Source organism: Gobio gobio (genome assembly GCF_949357685.1).
Source record: "Gobio gobio genome assembly, chromosome: 2".
NCBI classification, from domain to species: Eukaryota; Metazoa; Chordata; class Actinopteri; order Cypriniformes; family Gobionidae; genus Gobio; species Gobio gobio.
In genome coordinates this window covers 57,938,948-57,959,804 of record NC_137098.1, presented here as the reverse complement: position 1 = coordinate 57,959,804, position 20,857 = coordinate 57,938,948, and the positions used below count along the sequence as shown (strand labels likewise).

The 20,857-nt window shown below is 38.6% G+C and overlaps 1 protein-coding gene across 2 annotated transcripts; it reads right to left on the bottom strand.

Annotated features, from left to right (window-relative positions):
• Nucleotides 1-8: 8 nt before the first annotated feature.
• Nucleotides 9-20,710, bottom strand: lrrc28 (leucine rich repeat containing 28). 2 transcript variants are annotated; one of them, XR_013818617.1, is made up of 11 exons: nucleotides 20,584-20,700; nucleotides 18,303-18,532; nucleotides 18,151-18,191; nucleotides 17,621-17,658; nucleotides 17,394-17,531; nucleotides 14,039-14,245; nucleotides 13,517-13,619; nucleotides 10,446-10,615; nucleotides 9,705-9,864; nucleotides 2,444-2,682; nucleotides 9-910 (listed from the first exon to the last, which is right to left on the bottom strand). XR_013818617.1 is itself a non-coding variant. In XM_079845257.1 (10 exons), exons 2-10 carry the CDS (start codon nucleotides 18,468-18,470, stop codon nucleotides 2,613-2,615), a joined length of 1,095 nt encoding a protein of 364 aa, XP_079701383.1. In that variant the 5' UTR covers nucleotides 18,471-18,532; nucleotides 20,584-20,710; the 3' UTR covers nucleotides 1,387-2,612. The 2 variants fall into 2 exon arrangements, 1 of the variants encoding a protein (XP_079701383.1); XM_079845257.1 differs by lacking the exon at nucleotides 9-910 and having other exon boundaries at nucleotides 1,387-2,682; nucleotides 20,584-20,710.
• Nucleotides 20,711-20,857: the final 147 nt, after the last annotated feature.

Sequence of the window (20,857 nt, the reverse complement as noted above, 5' to 3'; positions counted from 1 at the left end):
AACATTTGAAATGTTCCATTTGCACAAGCATGATTTTATTTGCATATATTTATATATCATTATTCATTAGAGTGCTACATTAATCACTCCAGAGTAAAATGCATATAGACCCCAAATTCAGGCATAACATTATGACAGGTGAAGTGAATAACAAAAATTCTCTCTTCATCACGGCACCTGTTAGTGGGTGGGATATATTAGGCAGCAAGTGAACATTTTGTCCTTAAAGTTGATGTGTTAGAAGCAGGAAAAATGGACAAGAGTAGATTTGAGGGAGTTTGACAAGGGCCAAATTGTAATGGCTAGACGACTGGGTCAGAGCATCTCCAAAACTGCAGCTCTTGTGGGGTGTTCCCAGTCTGCAGTGGTCAGTGTCTATCAAAAGTGGTCCAAGGAAAGAACAGTGGTGAACTGGCGACTGGGTCATGGGCGGCCAAGGCTCATTGATGCACGTGTGGAGCGAAGGCTGGCCCGTGTGGTCCCATCAAACAGGCGAGCTATTATAGCTCAAATTGTTCAAGAAGTTAATGCTGGTTCTGATAGAAAGGTGTCAGAATACACAGTGCATCGCAGTTTGTTGCGTATGGGGCTGCATAGCCGCAGACTAGTCAGGGTGCCTATGCTGACCCCTGACCCGCGTTTCAGCAGGATAATGCGCCCTGCCACAAAGCAAAAATGGTTCAGGAATGGTTTGAGGAGCACAAGTTTGAGGAGTTGACTTGGCCTCCAAAATCCCCAGATCTCAATCCAATCGGGCATCTGTGGGATGTGCTGAACAAACAAATCCAATCCATGAAAGCCCCACCTCTCAACTCACAGGACTTAAAGGATCTGCTGCTAACATCTTGGTGCCAGATACCACAGCACACCTTCAGGGGTCTAGTGGAGTCCATGCCTTGACAGGTCAGGGCTGTTTTGGCAGCAAAAGGGGGAACAACACAATATTAGGTCATAAATATACCGATCAGGCATAACATTTTGGCACAACAAAGTCGAAGCAAGGTCCCATTTTCAGAGAGCACAGACAGTACTGGATGCAGTAGTTTCTTCATGTCTGAGCAGCTGTGATCCTGGAAGAGTACAATACTGTAAATAATACCCTTAAAGATCATATTTCAATTCTCAGATCCACAGAGCACACATTTCATTCAACTTTTTCTGAGCATTTCTAGATGATATACACTGAAATATCAAAAGCAATATTGTTCCTAAGTGTGTAAAAGTAGAGTTCAAGTGCCTCTAAATTCTGTTTAAAGATGCAATGCCTTATACAGTAAAAGCCATACTATAATATGCCAAGTCTGACCTGCCTCACCCAGTTTCAGAGGCGGCTCTGATGCTGTTTAAGTCAGTGCACTCAGAAAGAATCGACAGTAAAACACAAAACAATGTCATGATTCTGTGTATTTATGCTGCACACTGTAAATGCACACTCCAGATGCAGCTTCAGCGCTGCCATAACAGGATAGAAACGGTTACATTCACAGTCAAAATGGTGCTCAATATGAATGAAATTCAATATAAACACACATTTGAAATGAGAAAACAAGAGATGTTGCCAACCATTCAAACAACAGCACAATTATACAGTTATAAGTGCCAAAATAAAACAACAACAATGCTGTAAAAAGTTAAGATGAACAAACTCTTAAGAGAAATTAAAGACACCTGGTCCTGGCGGTTTTATTTGAGTAAACTGTAACAGTAACATCTACACACTGGCTTAGTCATGCTCGTGTCTAATTAAAGGGAGAGAGAAATCTGAAAGCTGAATAATGTTGATGTTTTGCCGCAGTATATGGCACACTGACTGACAGCTGTAGTGTACTATCAGTACTATGTAGTGTCTCAATCTTTTGAAAATATTCTCTTGCAAAAAAATAGTCCTATTCGAGAACGATCCCTTGAAGCTGCTTTCAATGAGAACAATCAATTCATGTTTTCATTAAAGTCAATTGGCACTTTATAACACACTGTACTCAAAGCTTCACAAAAGACTCAACATAAATCAACACACGTGATTGTCTTTTAAAAGAGTTAACGAATCCTGGTCACTTTCAGCACACACATACACTGGATTATGAGCCATGATGCACATTTCAATTTAAAAAGGCATGGCTTAAAACTAGTGGGATATGTAACTCGTAAACAGTCGCAATCGATTTTCCTTTCAAATGAAAACAAAAAGATCCATATCGCACTTAAAACTCGTCAAGTTTACATGTATAAATGTTGGTAATCTTTAAAACGGTTTCAAGAAAGCTTGAAAATCTGATTACAGCCTTTTTGGTTACAGTAAACCGTAATAATCCCAACACAAACAATACTTTATTGATTGATCGCGTCAGTTCTTCTCATTCTACATTCACTTGTGAAATGTAATCGGGTTTAACCAACTGCTGGTTTTATTAAAAGATGCTACACTCAGGAGGACATACTTTACCGTCTGTCATGAAGATCTTCGGGACGGTGGGCTGTCAAATGTTTCTGAAGTGGGGCTTGAGGCTCAGAAAGGTATCGGTTCTACAGAAAGTCTCTTGCGATGTCCGTCAAGTCCTTTGTGAAGATGAAAGCACCATGAGCAGTGATGGGAGGTTATCGTGTGCAAGACATCAGCCCTGCAGGTTGAACGTCCTCAGACACTGGCTAGAGCAGCAGTACGCCACAAAACTCACTGTGGTTCTGTGGAAGAAAACAGAAAATACTTATAATATTTGCACTACGGCTCGACCGATATGGGTTTTTTAATGCCGATACCGGTTTTTTTCATCAGCCTTAGCCGATGACCGATACGGGCTGCCGATTTTCATGAGCCGATATTTGAAGCGGATACTGCTTTTGCTCCCTCAATTTACAACATAAAAATGACACAATGATCAGGATTATAATTTAAAATTCACAATTTAAAAAAAGGAACATTTATTGAACTAAAAAAATATTTTTTTAACAAATAGTAAACACAGGTGAGGTAGAACAAGAAAAAAAAAAGAGTTCAGTGGTGAAAATAAATTCTGAAAATAAATATTTAACCATAAATAAAATAATAGCACAGTATCAACAAGCAAACAGCATAATAAAGTGCACACTGACTGTACTATACTTAATTTTAAAACAATTTACAACCTAGTCATTTAATGGTTACACTCGAAAAAATGCTGGGTTAAAAATAACCCAAGTTGGGTTGAATATGGACTATGTTAAATGTTTGCTTAAAACAACCCAATTGATGGGTTAGTCCATTTTCAACCCAACTTGGGTTATTTTTAACCCAGCATTTTTTAGAGTGTAGGTGCACTTAACTTAATCTCTTGTAGAGCAACACCAGCGGTAATTCAGGAAATAAATCTCCCAATGCTCCTCGTGAAACTTCAGTCTTTCGACCTTTTACCATCGTGTCAATTCTCAATTGATTTTGATTAATATGCGCGAGGGAGAGAGAGCAAGAGAGTTTGAAGACGGTGAGAGCTGCCTGTGGACGCCTGTCTGTAAATAATGCAGGGAAAAAAAATATCGGCGAACGCAGCAGTCTTGTATCGGGCGATGCCAAATATCAGCCCGATATATCGGCCGGCCATCATTTAAACCCACAGTTTCACAGACAAGGTTTAAGATTAGTCCCAGACTAAAAAGCTGTTTTAACTGAAAGTAACCTACACTGACAGATCTTAAAATATGTCATTGCCACATTCATTTTTTTTCACCATGTTTATAAAAGCTACTTAAATGAACGAATGTCTAATCCTGCCTTAATCTAAGACCTATCTGTGAAACCAGGCCAATACATTTCTAATTTTGAGTTTGTCCTAAATAAAACCTAAATGAAAATGCTTGATATGCACATATACTTTCACATTTTTGCATAAAAGAGAATGCAATAATTTGAGGTATATTATTTGAAGTTTTAGATGAGTCAGAATGTGCGTTAAGGGGATGAAACTTTGTTTTTGTAAAGACACGATCACACACAGAAATGCACTTTAAAAGTAGATGACACTGGATGGAACCCAGCTGATAATATTCTGGTGTCTATATGGCTCAAGTCCCTTCTTCAATGCAAATTGAAGGTTGAGAATATGAGATTTTTTTGGTTGACCAATATAGGTTTCTTTTATTGGCCAATGACGATATCTTACACAGTCACTGGCCACTTAATTAGGTACATCTTGCTAGTATCGGGTTGGACCTGCTTTTGCCTTCAGAACTGCCTGAATTCTTCATGGCATAGATTCAACCAGGTGCTGGAAAACTTCCTTAGAGATTTTGGTCCATAATGACTTGATAGGATCAGCCATTTGCTGCAGATTTGATGGCTGCACATCCATGATGCGAATCTCCCGTTCCACTACATCCCAAAGGTGCTCTATTGGATTGACATCCGGTGACTGTGGAGGCCATTTGAGTTTAGTGAAGTTTTGGTCCAGTTTCGGTGCTTTTCCATTACCAGTACCAGCTCAACTCGACTCGCCTTTCCATTGCAGATAGTACCTCCACAAAAGACGTAATCTTCTACGCGACACACACCCGCTACCCACACACACACAGGACAATGGAGGAAATCGAGTGTATGCTGTTTTTGATCCTCGGGATGTGGCTGTTTCTCACAGCAAGAAGACAAACGTTGTTTCAGGAGAGGCAAACTATTTAAAAATGGCGGGGTTATTCAGGATACTCCGTCTGGCACGTGCAATGAAGACGCTGTGAATAGTGACGATTCTCTCTGACCAATCAGCAGTCTGCCGTGTTTTCACGTCACATTTTAGTATCGCCTCAGCTCGCTCAGAACCTCGCTGGAGTTGATACGAAAAAAAGTATCAGGAGGCAGGTACAGGTACAACTTTTACACAGTGGAAAACCAAACAAAGGCGAGTCGAGTCGAGGTGAGCTGGTACTGTGTAGTGGAAAAGCACCATTAGAGATGATTTGAGCTTTGTGACATGGCATGTTATCCAGCTGGAAGTAGCCATCAGAAGATGCTGTGGTCATAAAATGACGGACATGGTCAGCAACAATACTCAGGTAGGCTGTGTCGTTTGAACGATGCTCAATTGGTACTAAAGGGCCCAAAGTGCGCCAAGAAAACATCCCACACACCATTACACCACCACCAGTAGCCTGAACTGTTGGCAGGCTGGACGGATCCTTGCTTTCATGTTGTTTACGCCAAATTCTGACCCTACCATCTGAATGTCGCAGCAGAAACCGAGACTCATCAGACCAGGCAATGTTATTCCAGTCTTCTATTGTTTTGGTGAGGGCGTGTGAATTGTAGCCTCAGTTTCCCGTTGTTAGCTGACAGGAGTGGCACTGGTGTGTCTTCTGCTGCTGTAGTCCATCTGCTTCAAGCTTTGACGTGTTGTGTGTTTAGAGATGCTCTTCTGCAGACCTCGGTTGTAACGAGAGGTTATTTGAGTTACTGTTGCCTTTCGGTCAGCTCGCACCAGTCTGGCATTTTCGCCCACAGAACTGCAGCTCACTGAATATTTTCTCTTTTCCGGACCGTTCTCTGTAAACCCTATGGTTGTGTGTGAAAATCCACATTGCCACGTTCAAAAGTCACTCAAATCAGCTTTCTTCCCCATTCTGATGCTCAGTTTGAACTTTATGCATTGAGTTGCTGCCATGTGATTGGCTGATTAGATATTTGCTTTAACTAGAAGCTGAACAGGTGTACCTAATAAAGTGGCCGGTGTATGTGTGTGTTCTTGATAGGAAATAAATCTGTAAAATAAACAGATTAACACTTTAGATATCAACTTTATGATTCTATACTCAATCATATTATAGTATTTTTCACCAATAAAGAAATTGTTACAAACATGAATAAAAAGGAAATAAAAGATTAAACATTTTTATTTTATTATCTGCAAGGCGAAAATCGTCAGTCTGATTACTTCCAAAAGTGTACACACACACACACACACACACACACACACACACACACACACACACACACACACACACACACACACACACACACACACACACACACACACACACACACACACACACACACACACACACACACACACACACACACACACACACACACACACACACACACACACACACACACACACACACACACACACACACACACACACACACACACACACACACACACACACACACACACACGTTTGTTTTTGTGAAATGTGAGGACATTCCATAGGCGTAATGGTTTTTACACTGTACAAACCGTATTTTCTATCCCCTTACACTGCCCCTGCCCCTAAACCTAGCCCTCACAGGAGACTGTGCAGTTCACTTTCTGTGAAAAAAAACTTGTTCTGTATGATTTATAAGCATTTTGAAAAGTGAGGACATGGGTAACGTCCTCATATTTCACCCGCTTTTTGTAATACCTATGTCATACCCATGTCATTATACACATTTGTGTCCTGATATTTCACAAAAACATGCCCACACACACACACACACACACACACACACACCACACACACACACACACACACACCTCCTCAATAAGCCACACTCAGAAATGTAGCATTTAGAGATTTTTCAAAACCCCTAAGACTACGTAGTGATGCTCATCTTAGCAAAATAACTAATAATGCGTTATCAAAAACAGAAAAGGCTGCATTTTGTACATTTTGGTATGGTTAGCTAGCTTAAGTGACGCTATCTCACAGGGAAAGAGATGATGTTTTGAAAGAATTTATATGAGCTTTTATTCCTGAACTCTCAAAATATGCAGATTAATGTGTGCACTGCAAATATAAGGGAGGTTATTTTACTCCCACAACATACTTTCATAAGCATGTCGATGAAGTGATATTGAAACAGTTTGCTGGTATATTTTCACAAAATGCACACAATACACGCTAACCTGATGACCTGCGATGGAAAACGGAGAGTATAAAAGGTGAAAAAGAAGCAAATGGAAAAGAATTGCCTTAAACAAATAGCTTCCCTCTCTTCCTCTCGCTCGCACATGTGCACGACCACCGCTCGTCTGCAAACGACAGCCGAACACTCAGGGTAAGAGGTAATTGGCGAGTGGATTAGATCTCTTAATGCACGTGAAGTAGCTGAGAGCAGCATTTGAGCAGGCTGATTGGGTTACGCTACTGGATGTTGATACCAAAACCACAGCGTTGCATTACAGATGAAACATGATGGGTTGCGGAGCAAGCACAGCTCATTTCAACCAATCAAACAAGCAGGAAGATGAGGAGATAGAGGAAGTGACAGGGGTCAGAGAGTGAGAGAGAGAGAATGAGAAGAGAGTTTTCTGAATGCAAGACATCTGAGATGTATGAAAACGAGTATGTTTTTGGTAAATGAATATGCATTTACCAATTCTGGGCCTGACCTCCAAGGTCAAGGCTTTTTGCTCAACAAGACTGTTTATATGATGAAAAACACAGCAAAAACTATAATATTGTGATTTATTATTACAATTTAATAGAATTCTATTTTAAAAGAACTGTTTTCTATTTTAATATATTATGAAAGGTAATTTTATTTTGGTGAATTTTCACATGATGTCACATGATCCTTCAGAAATCATTCAATCATTCAAAAAACATCGAAGTATCGTGAGTGCGATTCAAAAACATACAGAACCGTCTGCTCTGGATAATTCACCTCAGATATTAAAAATAAATTAAAGGAAACAAGAACATTCAAACTGTGAACAAACAAGATTGTTTCTGTCACTCAGTAAGTATTTTTAACAATGTTAAATATCTATGAATTTGATTATGTACATATTAGTGGTGTAACGGTACCCAGAAGTCACAGTTCAGTATGTAACTCGGTTTTGGGGGGTTGATTGACCAATAGATTGACCAATGCTGTGCAGTTAAATGCAATGGATGTTTTCAAATGTATTGGTGTGATTAACGCGTTGTTGTGTATAGCCTACGCTGTCATTTTCTTTGCGTGTAACATCCGGTTCAATATTACGCTTTTTCAAGAAATCACGGAAAAGAAGAGAAAAAAATGCCATCTACAACTAAGCCTACTTCCGCTTTCCACGAGGAGACGGCGAGTAAAGCGGCACCTGAGGCTTCCCATTTCCAGGACATGCATATTTTATCACTGGACTGTAGTGAGATTTCCCTCAACTCGGCACAATGCTAAATGAATTTCTCTCATTATAACAGCGGAAACAACATAAAATACTTTTTGAATTAAGTACATTAAATACGTCAATTAAAATTGGGTCTATTTTTATTTGTGTACACTCACAATAAAAACAAAACGTGCTTTTGTAAAGTAAAGAAAACAAACAGGATGCCGCTTTCTGCTGTCCGGTTTCCTTTCCATGAAGTTTGTGGAGCACGTCCCAAAAATTAATCGAGACTCAGCATATGGGCTACTAGCAAGCTCGTGAGTGCCATCTGAACTCTTGTTTTGGGCTGGTGCATAGATCGTCTCTTCTTCTACTTTTTCCTGTTGTGGAGGCTAGCAAACAGAGTTACATTACAGCGCACGCCCCCTTTTGGATTGGAGAGTGGATCGGCTGTGACTGACTGTGTTCGTCGTCTGACTGTATGCACCGAACCGCTACGTCCGTACCGTGACTGTTCGGGACGAATACATGTACTGCTATACCCCTAGTACTTTTCTTTACGAATGCATTGCACTTGCAGAGAGACCCTGCCCACACACTCTTCCAATTGGCTGTGCTTTTTGATTGTTTTTGTCACGTCTCGTCGTCGTGCCTTGTCTAGTATGGACAGACAAATTGCTTGTCACTGGAATCTTATCGGATCGCGTCTGCCTGCTTAAAGAGTTAGTTCACCCAAAAATGAAAATTCTGTCATTAATTACTCACCCTCATGTCGTTCGACACCTGTAAGACCTCCGTTCATCTTCGGAACACAAATGAAGATATTTTTGTTGAAAGCTGATGGCTGAGAAAGGCTTCAGATAGGCCTCCATTGGCATTCAGTACATTTACACTCCCAAGACCCATAAAAGGCACTTAAAACGTCTTTACAAAGTCCATCTCACCACAGTGGCTCTACAATAATTTTACGATGCAACGACAATAGTTTTTGTGCGCCAAAAAAAATCAAAATAACACCTTTATCCAACTTGTTCTTGTCTTCCGTGTGTGCCTCCACAGCGCATGCGCGAGAATATGACGCAGATCCGGCACTCGGACACATGACCCAGAAGCGATTTGTTTACAAGCAGAGGAAGACGCGCGTGTCTAAGCTGTTGAATTCGACATTGATCGTGCTTTAGGTCTCGGCGTAGTTCTCAAAATGGGGCTTAAGTGTGCATTTCACGGATTCCCGAACCCCGGCGCTACGTCATATTCTCGCGCATGCGCTGTGGAGGCACACACGGAAGACAAGAAGAGGTTGAATAAAGTCGTTATTTTGATTTTTTTTTGCGCACAAAAACTATTGTCGTCGCATCGTAAAATTATTGTAGAGCCACTGTGGTGAGATGGACTTTGTAACAACGTTTTAAGTGCCTTTTATGGGTCTTGGGAGTGTAAATGTACTGAATGCCAATGGAGGCCTATCTCAAGCCTTTCTCAGCCATCAGCTTTCAACAAAAATATCTTCATTTGTGTTCCGAAGATGAACGGAGGTCTTACAGGTGTCGAACGACATGAGGGTGAGTAATTAATGACAGAATTTTCATTTTTGGGTGAACTAACCCTTTAAGGCACGGTGTAAAGTGGAATACCAAAACATAGGATAGGATGTTTTCATCAGTACCTCTTGTGCACTCCTGCGAGTGCAGTCTGTCTGAGCGGGAATAGTTTGGTGTAGACGATGGTGAACATGGGCTGACTGCAGCGGTGACAGTGACCCAGAGGCCATTGGACCACATCCAGCAGACTCTTGGGCAACAGGAGTGGAGTCAAAAACTTCACATCTGCACACAAGACGGGAGAACAAGAGAACAAAAAAACCTGAAGCTTCGTTCACACTGTCAGTCCAAATCTGAATATTTGTGCATCCGATTGGAATCTGATCTAAATGATGTACTGTCCACTCTGTGTATCGCAACTGTTCAGATCTGATTTGTCTGTCCTGTGGCCCCCTTTCCTTTTTGCCAGTGAAGTTGTGTTGGTATACCTACCCCAAAAGAGCAGCAACATGGAGGTGTCATGGAGGTCTCAGCATGTTTCCTAGAACAACGTCTGATATGTTTTTTTATGTGGCATAAGAAAGTGACTTGGGTAGAAACGCTACGTAGAGAGGACAAACTGAGACGGATTTCCAGAAATGTGATTGAAATTGTGAATGTGTGAATGTAGATTTTTTTGCTGTTCACACTTGCTAAATATGATCAGATTCCATTTGGATATGCACAAAAATCACATTTGGACTGACAGTCTGAACAAGGCTTGAGAGGTCAGACAAAACATGTTTTAGTGATAAAGAAATTTGTTTGGTAAATGTGAAGGAACCCGATGCAATTGTCATAGTTTTGTTTGCGACTCTTACACTTACCGGTCCAGTTGTGGGCCGCATGTAGGACTCTGAATGCCAGCTCTTCCAGAGGCAGCACACTATCAGTCTCTGAGCCGATTGCCTTCACTTCAGAGGGCAGAGGAACAGTAACATCTCCTAGCGTCAAGCAGAGCTGCTTCACATCGGAGATCTGCGCAGCTACACCACATCTGCGCATGCATACAGATAAATAACCTTGTATGAACATGTAACACATTAGACCAGGTGACCATCTGAAACAGCCAGGGATCAGTCACACCAAATATCATTTGAAGCAATATATAGCCATATCAGCAACTGTGATTTCCATAATTTACTTAAATTAACAGGAAACTTTTGCCACCCAGACATTGTTATTGAAATGGTGCAGATTCTTGTGCCAGAGTTGGTTCTCGGCTGTAACATCTGAGAATCTCTCTTGGGAAAATGTGCAGCGAAAGAAGAAGAGAATGTTAAAAAACAGATTCAAGATTCAAGACTCAAGTTTATAGTTTATAGAAGAACTTTTTGTGAGATTTATTGCACCAAAGTGAATCTTGAGTTTTGATGTTTGTGTAAGGCAAGTAAACTCTTACATGTGTAAAAAAAAAAATCAATGTTGTTTACTTTTAGATGGATGGAAAATCTGACTCTACACACATTTTCCACTAGTTTCTGCTGCACCGTTTGTCCAGTAGCTCACAGGGTCTGGGGTGCCACAATCTCAATGAGCTCCACTTTGTTGAATGTCGATCTATAATTATGTCAAACCATCTATTTCAGATTTAACCAGCCATAATATCAGATAAAACATTTAAAAACAAATAACTTGAATTATCTTGTGCTGAATCTATTTGTTTATTTATGTCTTTATAGTTGGTCTGGTAAAAATAACATTCATTTCTGTGAATTTAAATAAACTTTAAAGTGTGTGAGTGTGTGTGTGGGGGGGTGGTGGGGTAGGGGGGTGGTAAACTGACTGCTCTCATATAGTATTTGACAGAAAGTGAAACATCACTAAATACACCATATAAAAGGCACAGCTAAATCTGGCATTTATTATAATGGGTTTATGCAAAAGGTTCACTGTTTTTTTCTTTCTTTCTATATATTGTAGTGCTCTCAAATCACGATTAATTGCATCTAACAGAAACGTGTGTGTATATTTACACACACACACACACACACACACACACACACACACACACACACACACACACACACACACACACACACACACACACACACACACACACACACACACACACACACGTATATTTACAAACTTTTATGTTAGATGCAATTAGTCGTGATTTGACAGCACTTCAATATATTGAAATTACTGTCAAATCGATTAATCACGATTAATTGCATCTAACATAAAAGTTTGTGTGTGTGTATATATATATATATTAGTGGTGGGCATAGATTTTTTTTTTTTTTAAATCTAGATTAATCTAGATTAATTCCAAGATTAATCTAGATTAAAATGGCTCATTTGAATTCTGCCGAAGGCATTCAGAATATGTGTGCTCGTAAGTGATCTTTGTCTTTTTGTAGTTTGAATAATAAATAACTTCTGTCCCTTTAAGACCTGACGCACGCATGGATCCCACTGTTCCTGTGAGGAGCTGGTTACGATTGTGTTTACGTTAAAACTCACCAAGATGGGCATTGAGACATTTGTTGAGTGTATTTGACCATTAATAAACTGGAAAAAGGAGCTCATTTTTGCACTTGTATGTCTGAGGGTCGGCTTTATTATGGTATGTGTGTGTGCTCTTCAGATGCGAGCGCGAAATCTGCAGGAATTAGTAGAATTAACGTTATGTGCAACCCCGCGCGAAATTCAGACCGGTCACACCAATACTAACAAAAGTCCAGCAGAACACCCGTTCGCAATGTTCAGAGGATTAACCGGACTGAATGAGAGGAGGCGGGTGCGTGTCAACTCGCTGTCGGTCGGAGAGGAGAGCGCAGCTCATATAGATACTGTAGAAAATGAGTATTGTATCGTTTCAGATATTTCAGTATCGATACATATTTTTGACAACACTAGTAGGCATACACACAGGTTCGAAGACTCGTTCTCTCGTCCCCTACAGTGCAATTCGGCTAGGTATACATCCACGCTAAAATATCAAGGTGAAAGTCATCATAGCTTGCGTAGTATAGACCCAGCTCCCAAACCAACTTTGAGAATAGATTAACAGCGATATTTTTTTTTATCGCCTGATAAGAGTCTCACGTTAACGCAGCACGTTAACGCCGATAACGGCCCACCACTAATATATATTATATATATATATATATATATATATACATATATATATATATATATATATATTTAAAAACTTTAAATTTTTATAAATCTGACATTTATGGGTTTATGCAAAAGGTTCACTTAAATTAAAATGTGCTTAAAGCTACACTGTGTGATATTTTCCCCCATCTAGTGGTGAACTTGTATATGACCATCCAGTGAATATTAGTTTCTGTTCCTCTCAATTTCGTTGTAACTCCTACGGTGGCCGATTTAGTCCAAGATTAACATGGCTTCCAGTTCGACCTCGTCCACATTCGACACGGTGCCATCGAGTGTTAAAACGCGAAAGACGAAGCTTGAATTTACGGGTAAGTCCCTCTTTGGCTAATGTGCTTTCAAGATGGAGGGGCAACATGGCGACCGACATTCGAACCCCTCACCCGTATGTATTTTCAATGGCATATTATAAACTTACGAGAATACTTTATTACTTGAAAGAAGTAAATATACATTAATGAGCACATATATTTTTGAAAGAACTAAGTGTTTTTAGCTAAGAATAAACTAAAAAAGTTACCTGTGAACTGAATTGAATGTTCTGTCATTTTTAAATTATCAATAAAAACAGATGATCATTTGATAATTCCTTAATGTTGTTTCCTCATTAATTTGTAGATTCAATGTGAAAATATATCTATTACAGATTTCAAATGTTAGGTGTGATTAATCATGAGTAAATACAGAAATTGTGCAATTCATATATTTTATTTTTGAAATGTAAAGTTGGGATTTTGATAGCATATTACAACGACAGAAAAGAACTCACCCACTGCAGCCGATGACTTTGTTATAAAGATATGATGGGAGAGCCTTCAGATGAGTGTTGTTGTCTACAAAGACAAACTGCAGCTCCATGGAACGCCCCAGATCTGACAGAAATATAAAGCATCAGTATATCGGCAACAATGTCAAAACATTCAACTGGTTCTCTCGTGAAATACAAAGTCCTCTGAAGTCATAAAATAGCTGTGCAAGAATAACAGAAAACCTTCCCCTTAACTGTTGCTCTCAAATATGCTTAAATTATTGTTTTAATACAGATAGCTCCGGGCCTTTATAATGATTGGTTGAGCCGTGGTCAAAGACGTTATAAATTACTCTACAAACACTGCAAAGAGGTTTTCAATTAATACATTTCAGTTAATTTGTAAATAAAAGGTATAAACTGACCCCAAAGTTTTGAACGGTAGTAGTTTCTTTGGGTAAAAGCTTCGGCCATAAATGCATAAATGTAAATGTATTGTAAATGTTACCGTCCTGACGTGACAACATTATCATATCAGCTCACCCAGGGGCAGTGATGTCAGGCAGTTGGCGGCCATGGAGAGCTCGTTGAGGTCAGGCAGCAGACAGAGCTGGCGAGGAATGTAGTGCAGCAGGTTGCGGTCTGCTGTCAAACACTGCAGAGACAGACACTGATGCAGACGCTCTGGTAGAGTCCTCAGGAGGTTCATGGACACGTCAAGAGTCTCCAGCTCTCTGAGATCTCCCAGCTCTAATAATACAAGTGAATATACATTTCTGTAAAAATCTGCATGACACGGAAGTTGCAATCGAACAGGCCTTGACTTTGTCCATGGGGAATTGATTGGATTGTTGGATGGTTGTGGTTTACTATTGGTCAATCTCATGTGAATGACAGGTTGTCCCGCCCTCGCGCCAGTAAACACGTCATCAAAGAGATGTAGTTGCAAAAGGAAGGGGAAGATTACAAGGGCACATTAATTTAATAATAAATGATGTGCATTATGCACAGATAAATAATTTATAATAAATCAATATTCCATAAAACATTTTCAAGTAAGAATCAGGTAATAGCAGGCGATTATAACTAGGGTTGTCAAAATTAACATGTTAACGAATGCAATACATTTTTCAGTTTAACACGTTAAAAATATTTAACGCAACCAATGCAGCACCCGTTATAGTTATCCGTTATAGTATGTATAGTTGCTTCAGACGGCGCGCCAGTACCACAGTTGAGTTCACTTTCACGCTTGAATGGACAAAAACACAAAATTATACCAAAATGCCGGTTTTGTCGAGGTCTTAAATTAGTTAAATAAAGTCTTAAGTGAACGTAAAGAGTTGTGAGGAAATAGGATGCATGTCTCAGATCCATGTCATGTGCGGCAGGTCTTAAAGTAATAAACCTGCTGTGTCATTAATGTTAACCCTCTGGTGATGTTGGGTCATTTTTAACGAAAACATGTTTTTTTTTTTCTAATTGTTTACTTCATCTGAATGGTACGAAACTTAGTAAAGGTTTTGGCACTTGCAAAAAATCATTGACATGATTCACATATTGTATTGTTCGCTGTCAAAAATGAACGCAATGGAAATAATGGGGGGAGACTAATTGTCTTACTGAGTCTTACTGAAAGGGCCACACGGAATCTGTGGATTTTTTTTGTGATAAATTTTTTTTTATTAATTAAATATATCTAAGAATACTGGAACTGAAAACATTACAAATAAAATATTCACGTTTTTCAATACAAATTATACAAAAACTATTTTTTTTTAAACAAAGCTAGATCTCTCTAATAGTACATCCACTAAAAGAGAAAATATTGCTTTATCAATTGTATTGTACACAAATCATTAAATAAGCAATTTCATATCATTAAACAATAGAGCAAAATAAATAAATACCTACCAAAGTAAATAAATGAACTATTTTTAATAGCTATAAATAAGACATTTTTGCAGACAAGAGACGTTTCCTTAACTCCTCTGTGGTCAATTTTATTTGAGACATTTTAAAATATCACTCTCCCACTAAAAAAAAAAGTGTCACACCAATAAGCGCACGCGATTGTGAATGCTTCTCGAATGACGGGCACTACAATCTGCGGAAATCTGTGGAATTCTGCGCGTGCAGATTCCGTGTGGGCCTGAAAGGTCATTGAGATATCAACCTCAAATTTGGAACACAGCATGTTTAGATTTATGGTTTTAATTTTCTTTTAGTTTTAGAGTAAAACAGGTTTTGGAAAGAATATATTTCATATAAAAATTGAAAATGGTATTTTTGTGCATTTTTTTATAACAATAAAATGTAAAATTGTATAACATTTGTCAAGTTCACTTGAAAAAAAAAAAGAACCTCAGCAATAACCTGCCAAGTGTCTTATTTAAAAAGAGACCAAACTTAAGTCTGTGCTCCAAAGCATTAAAGATTTATGAACGTTTAAATTGGAAATTGTACTCAAAAAGTTAATAAATGCATTATAACCATAAAATCCCCTAAAATACAAAATGTTAAATACAAAACATTATAGAACTAAAATACAGTACAATCATTTCATTGAAATAATAATTAAAACATTTCTGTCATTTTTTGACCAACACACAAACAGCACCAGAGGGTTAATCAAAGAACGTATATGAAAACGAGAAACGCAATAATGTGTGCAGTAAAGACTCTGAAGTGTTTGATAACTTTATTGAATTTCTGTATATTTCCTGTGATCTGTTAGATCAAATATTTAAATATACTGTCTTTACGTTGTTTCTACTTTAATTTGGAGATTATTCCCCGGTTTCACAGACAAGCTAGTCCCAGACTAAAATGCATGTTTGAGTTGTTTTAACCGGGAAGAAACTTGCACTGATATCTTAAAATATGTCATTGTTTTGTCTCAAGATGCACGCCAGTATGTTTTTTAAGGCATGTTTGGCCCTTGAACTAAGGCCTTAATCTAAGCCCTGTCTGTGAAAACAGGCCTAAATGTGAAATTATTACAATATAAAAATATATCCAAAACTTTAAACATTAGGTGCGATTAATTACAGAAAACTGCAATTTTTTTTAATCAATTGACAGCAATAATTATAACCGTAGGGAGTGCTTTTATGCCTTCTGCTTGGAAAAAAAAAAAAAGATGTGAATGTGATATTGAAAAGGAATCATACTTGTGTTAGTGCATAAATACAAAAATCACACTTTTTTCCAACATGTGTGCAATGCATGTCACTATATAAAATATGTTAGAAACTCTTGTAACAATGCACTGTAAAACACTTAGTTTGGAACAATTCGCATATGATAAATTAAAGCCATGAACAGTCTCGGCTTCAGATGAAACATTACCCAATTAAAATGGAAAAGAGCAATAAAACAACTGCGTGTTTTGAAGCAAAGCATTTAAAGAGAGTGTCAAAGAGCTTAGTCATTTTCCCACAATCTCTTTATGAAGTTTTACTCCTCAGAACCACTTAAGTGTCATGTTGCGTAAACATCTCTTCATTAAATGAAGTTTAATAACTGCAATATGCACTGAAGTTGCTTCTGGTGATGCAGTTTCCTCATCCTCAGCTGGTGAGCGAAGAAATGATTTGATGCAGTTAAAGCTGCTCAATTACACAAGAAAAAATGTCTCATGTTACAAATAACGTCCATGACAGATTAAAGGGGCTGTTTACCTAGAAACCTTGCTAATTGTGAAGTTGCAGCACTGCTGACATTTCTCTTTCGCATTCTTTAGAAGTGGATTCTCTTGGAGCCTTTTGTAATAAAATAATTATTCTATTATTAGATCTTTCTATGGATCATCTTTCTATTGATCATCACAATAATCAGTAGCAGCTCAATCATACTTAGTTTTTTAGACAAATGCTGAGAAATGAGCATGACTCGCCTTGCGGGAGAAATTTCAGTTGATTGTTGGCCAATCGCAGATGTCGTAATGAGCGCAGTTGACCAATCTCTGGGCAGATGATTTGAAGAGCGTTGTCACTCAGGTCCAGTGACTGCAGCTTCACAAGGTCGCCAATTGCTGGAACAATAACATAATGTATCATGCAATGCATAATGTATCTGACATCAAAATATTGATATATATATATAATTATAAAATTAAACTACCTTGAGGAATTATTGCAATATTGTTTGAGTGCAGGTATCTTAAAAGAGAGAGAGAGAGAGAGAGAGAGAGAGAGAGAGAGAGAGGGGGGGGGGGGGGGGGGGAAGGTTGCGGGATTACATTTCATAATCTTATTTAGTCGCACTTTATTTAACAGTATGTGCACTTACAGTGTACTTACCTAAGAAAGTACTAAACTTACTAAGGTAAGTTCAGGGTTAGAACCTAGTTATTACCCAGTTAGTGTAAAAACTATAATAAGTATATATTATGCACATGGGGAACAGGACTGTAATATAAAGTGCTGCCTCTTATTTTTCATCAGATGTAGCAAAAATGTAACTCAAATATAATTTGACCAATCTCAGACTTCATCTGCCCATCCAGTCATCTAGTTATTATTTATGGGTGGGTAAGAAAGAAAGCATCACAATGACTCAGGGACCTCTACTGGACAACAGTAATATTACAGTTACATTGTTATAATTACACCATAAACAAAAATCAGAAGAGGATAACAAAGAATACTCACAATTCAATCAGGTTGGGAAGCTTCTGAGCCAGATTCTCTGGCTGACAGGAGGAAAATAGTATTAGGATAATATTGGCAAAATATATTTACAATATTTCAAACCAGGGCTGAATCAAAACTGAAGACTACCAGCACCGAGACGGAGAACTTACAAGTGTTGTGAGGGAGTTTCTCTTCATGAAGAGACGCTCCAGGAACTGCATCCCTTCATCTTTGAGGAGCTCGACAGGGAAGCTGTAGAGGTTTCTGTAGTTCAGGAAAAGATTTTTGTGTCGCTCTTGTTTGGCCATAAAAATTGCATCTTGGAGTTCAGAGGCCATGGCTGTGAGAAACGTCTTCGCTTGAGAAAGTTTTTCCCTCTTTTAACTTATACTTTTACATTCTGAAAAAAAAGAAAAGGTTTTAACACAGATAAATAAAATTAAATAAATAAGCAAGTAAAAAAAAACAATCTTTCGTTTGAAAGCCACGTTTCTAGCATCTGTAAAACTGCTTTCTACCATCTTAAAAATATATCTAAATTACGGCACATGCTCTCAATGCAAAATGCTGAACAGTTAGTTCATGCGTTCATGACCTCAAGGTTAGATTATTGTAATGCTCTACTGGGTGGTTGCCCTGCTCGCTTAATAAATAAACTCCAGCTGGTCCAAAACGCAGCAGCTCGAGTTCTTACTAGAACCAGGAAGTATGACCATATTAGCCCGGTTCTGTCAACACTGCACTGGCTGCCTATTAAACATTGCATACATTTTAAAATCTTGCTTATTACTTACAAAGCACTAAATGGTTTAGCTCCCCAATACTTGAGCGAGCTCTTAACATATTATACTCCATCATGTCTACTGCGGTCTCAAGACTCTGACCAGTTGATAATACCGAGAATATCCAAATCAACTGCAGGCGGTCGATCCTTTTCCTATTTAGCTCAGAAACTCTGGAACAGTCTTCCTAACATTGTTCGGGAAGCAGACACACTCTGTCAGTTTAAATCTAGACTAAAAACACATCTCTTTACTGTGGCATACACATAAAACACTTTTTCAATGAAATGATTGTTAGGCTGCATTAACTAGGTCAGCCGGAACCGGGAACACTTCCCATAACACCTGATGTACTCGTGACATCATCAGAAGAATGACATCTACGCTAATGATAGTCTCTCTGTTTTATCCCGAGGTTTACTGCAGTCAGCCGGATCCGGGCCGTATCCAGATCAGATGGTGGACCTGCGCCCAGAGAAGACCAACACATGACCCTGAAGTGTCTGCAGAGACCGTGATTAGACTCCCCCTGCAACTGCCTCATCGACACGGCATCTCAATAAACCCGTCTCCGGCGTGTTGACTCAGATTGTTCGAATATTACAATTAAATAATACTTAAATCGATATGTCATCCTCAATAAACCCGTCTCCAGCGTGTTGCCTCCGATCATTCGAATATTGCACTTTAATAATTATTTAATCAACATCATCCTCAATAAACCCGTCTCCAGCATGTTGCCCCCGATCATTCGAATATTCTGATCTATTATGACCTCTGAGCTGTAAAGCTGCCAGAATAATAATCATACACTGTTTGTTAATTGGCCAGAGGAGAACTGGCACCCCGACTGAGCCTGGTTTCTCCCAAGGTTTATTTTTCTCCATTAGGTCACCTGATGGGGTTTTGGTTTCCTTGCCACTGTTGCCTCTGGCTTGGGGTGCTCAGTTGGGGACACTCAATTTTTCAACTAAACATCGAAATAAATCTAATTAATAAACTAAATTAACCATTTAAACTAAATTACTGATCTAATTATTGATCTAAAGCCCACACTGTCACTGTATGATAATTTAAATGAACTGATGACATCAGCGTTTTCTCCAGAATGGCTATACAGCTGAATAAAATTATGCTGCATTATTTTCCTGTTTAACACTGTAAAGCTGCTTTGGAACAATCTACATTGTTAAAAGCGCTATATAAATAAAGTTGACTTGACTTGACTTAAATCAATCAATCAATCAAAACATGTCTGGGTCATATTCACCCGATAATCAAATGGCAGATATAATGAATTATTATATAAAATTATAAGAAATAGTAGTAGCACTATTCTTAATACGCCTACTGATTTTAATGGACCAAAGGATTTGCAAGAGAGAGAAAAATTGCTAGTAGAAAAACCCTCACAGACAGTAACATATGAAGTTACTCATGAACTGATGTTTACTGGTAGTATAAAAGCATTATGCAATGTCAAATGCCAAATAACACTAACAGTATGAACCAAGACAAGCTCAGATAATGATGATGTGCTGTGCTGCGAGTCTGACACGAGTGGAAATATAAAGGTATGTGCAAAACTCGAAAATTACTGCCAGCTCTTAGACTGCGAGAAATATAAAACGGACACAGCAATGATTATCATTGATAAATTGCAACTTACATTACATCCCTGTTGTTTATGACAAATGAAATAGTCCTTGTTTAAAACCTCTGTAGTTGTTGTTTGTGTATCGCACTGGCCTTCCGTCTGAGAGCAAATGCGTGACTGGATACGGGCAGAGAGCATCATGGGTAATGTAGTTTATGTTTAAAATGTAGGTCTGACGTTAGTTATTTTCTATTTGCCCAAGAAATGTTGATTTTAAATAATGTCTAAAATATTTTATATGAAGCAAAAGCACACAGAAGCAAAATTATTGAATATGAGATCAACT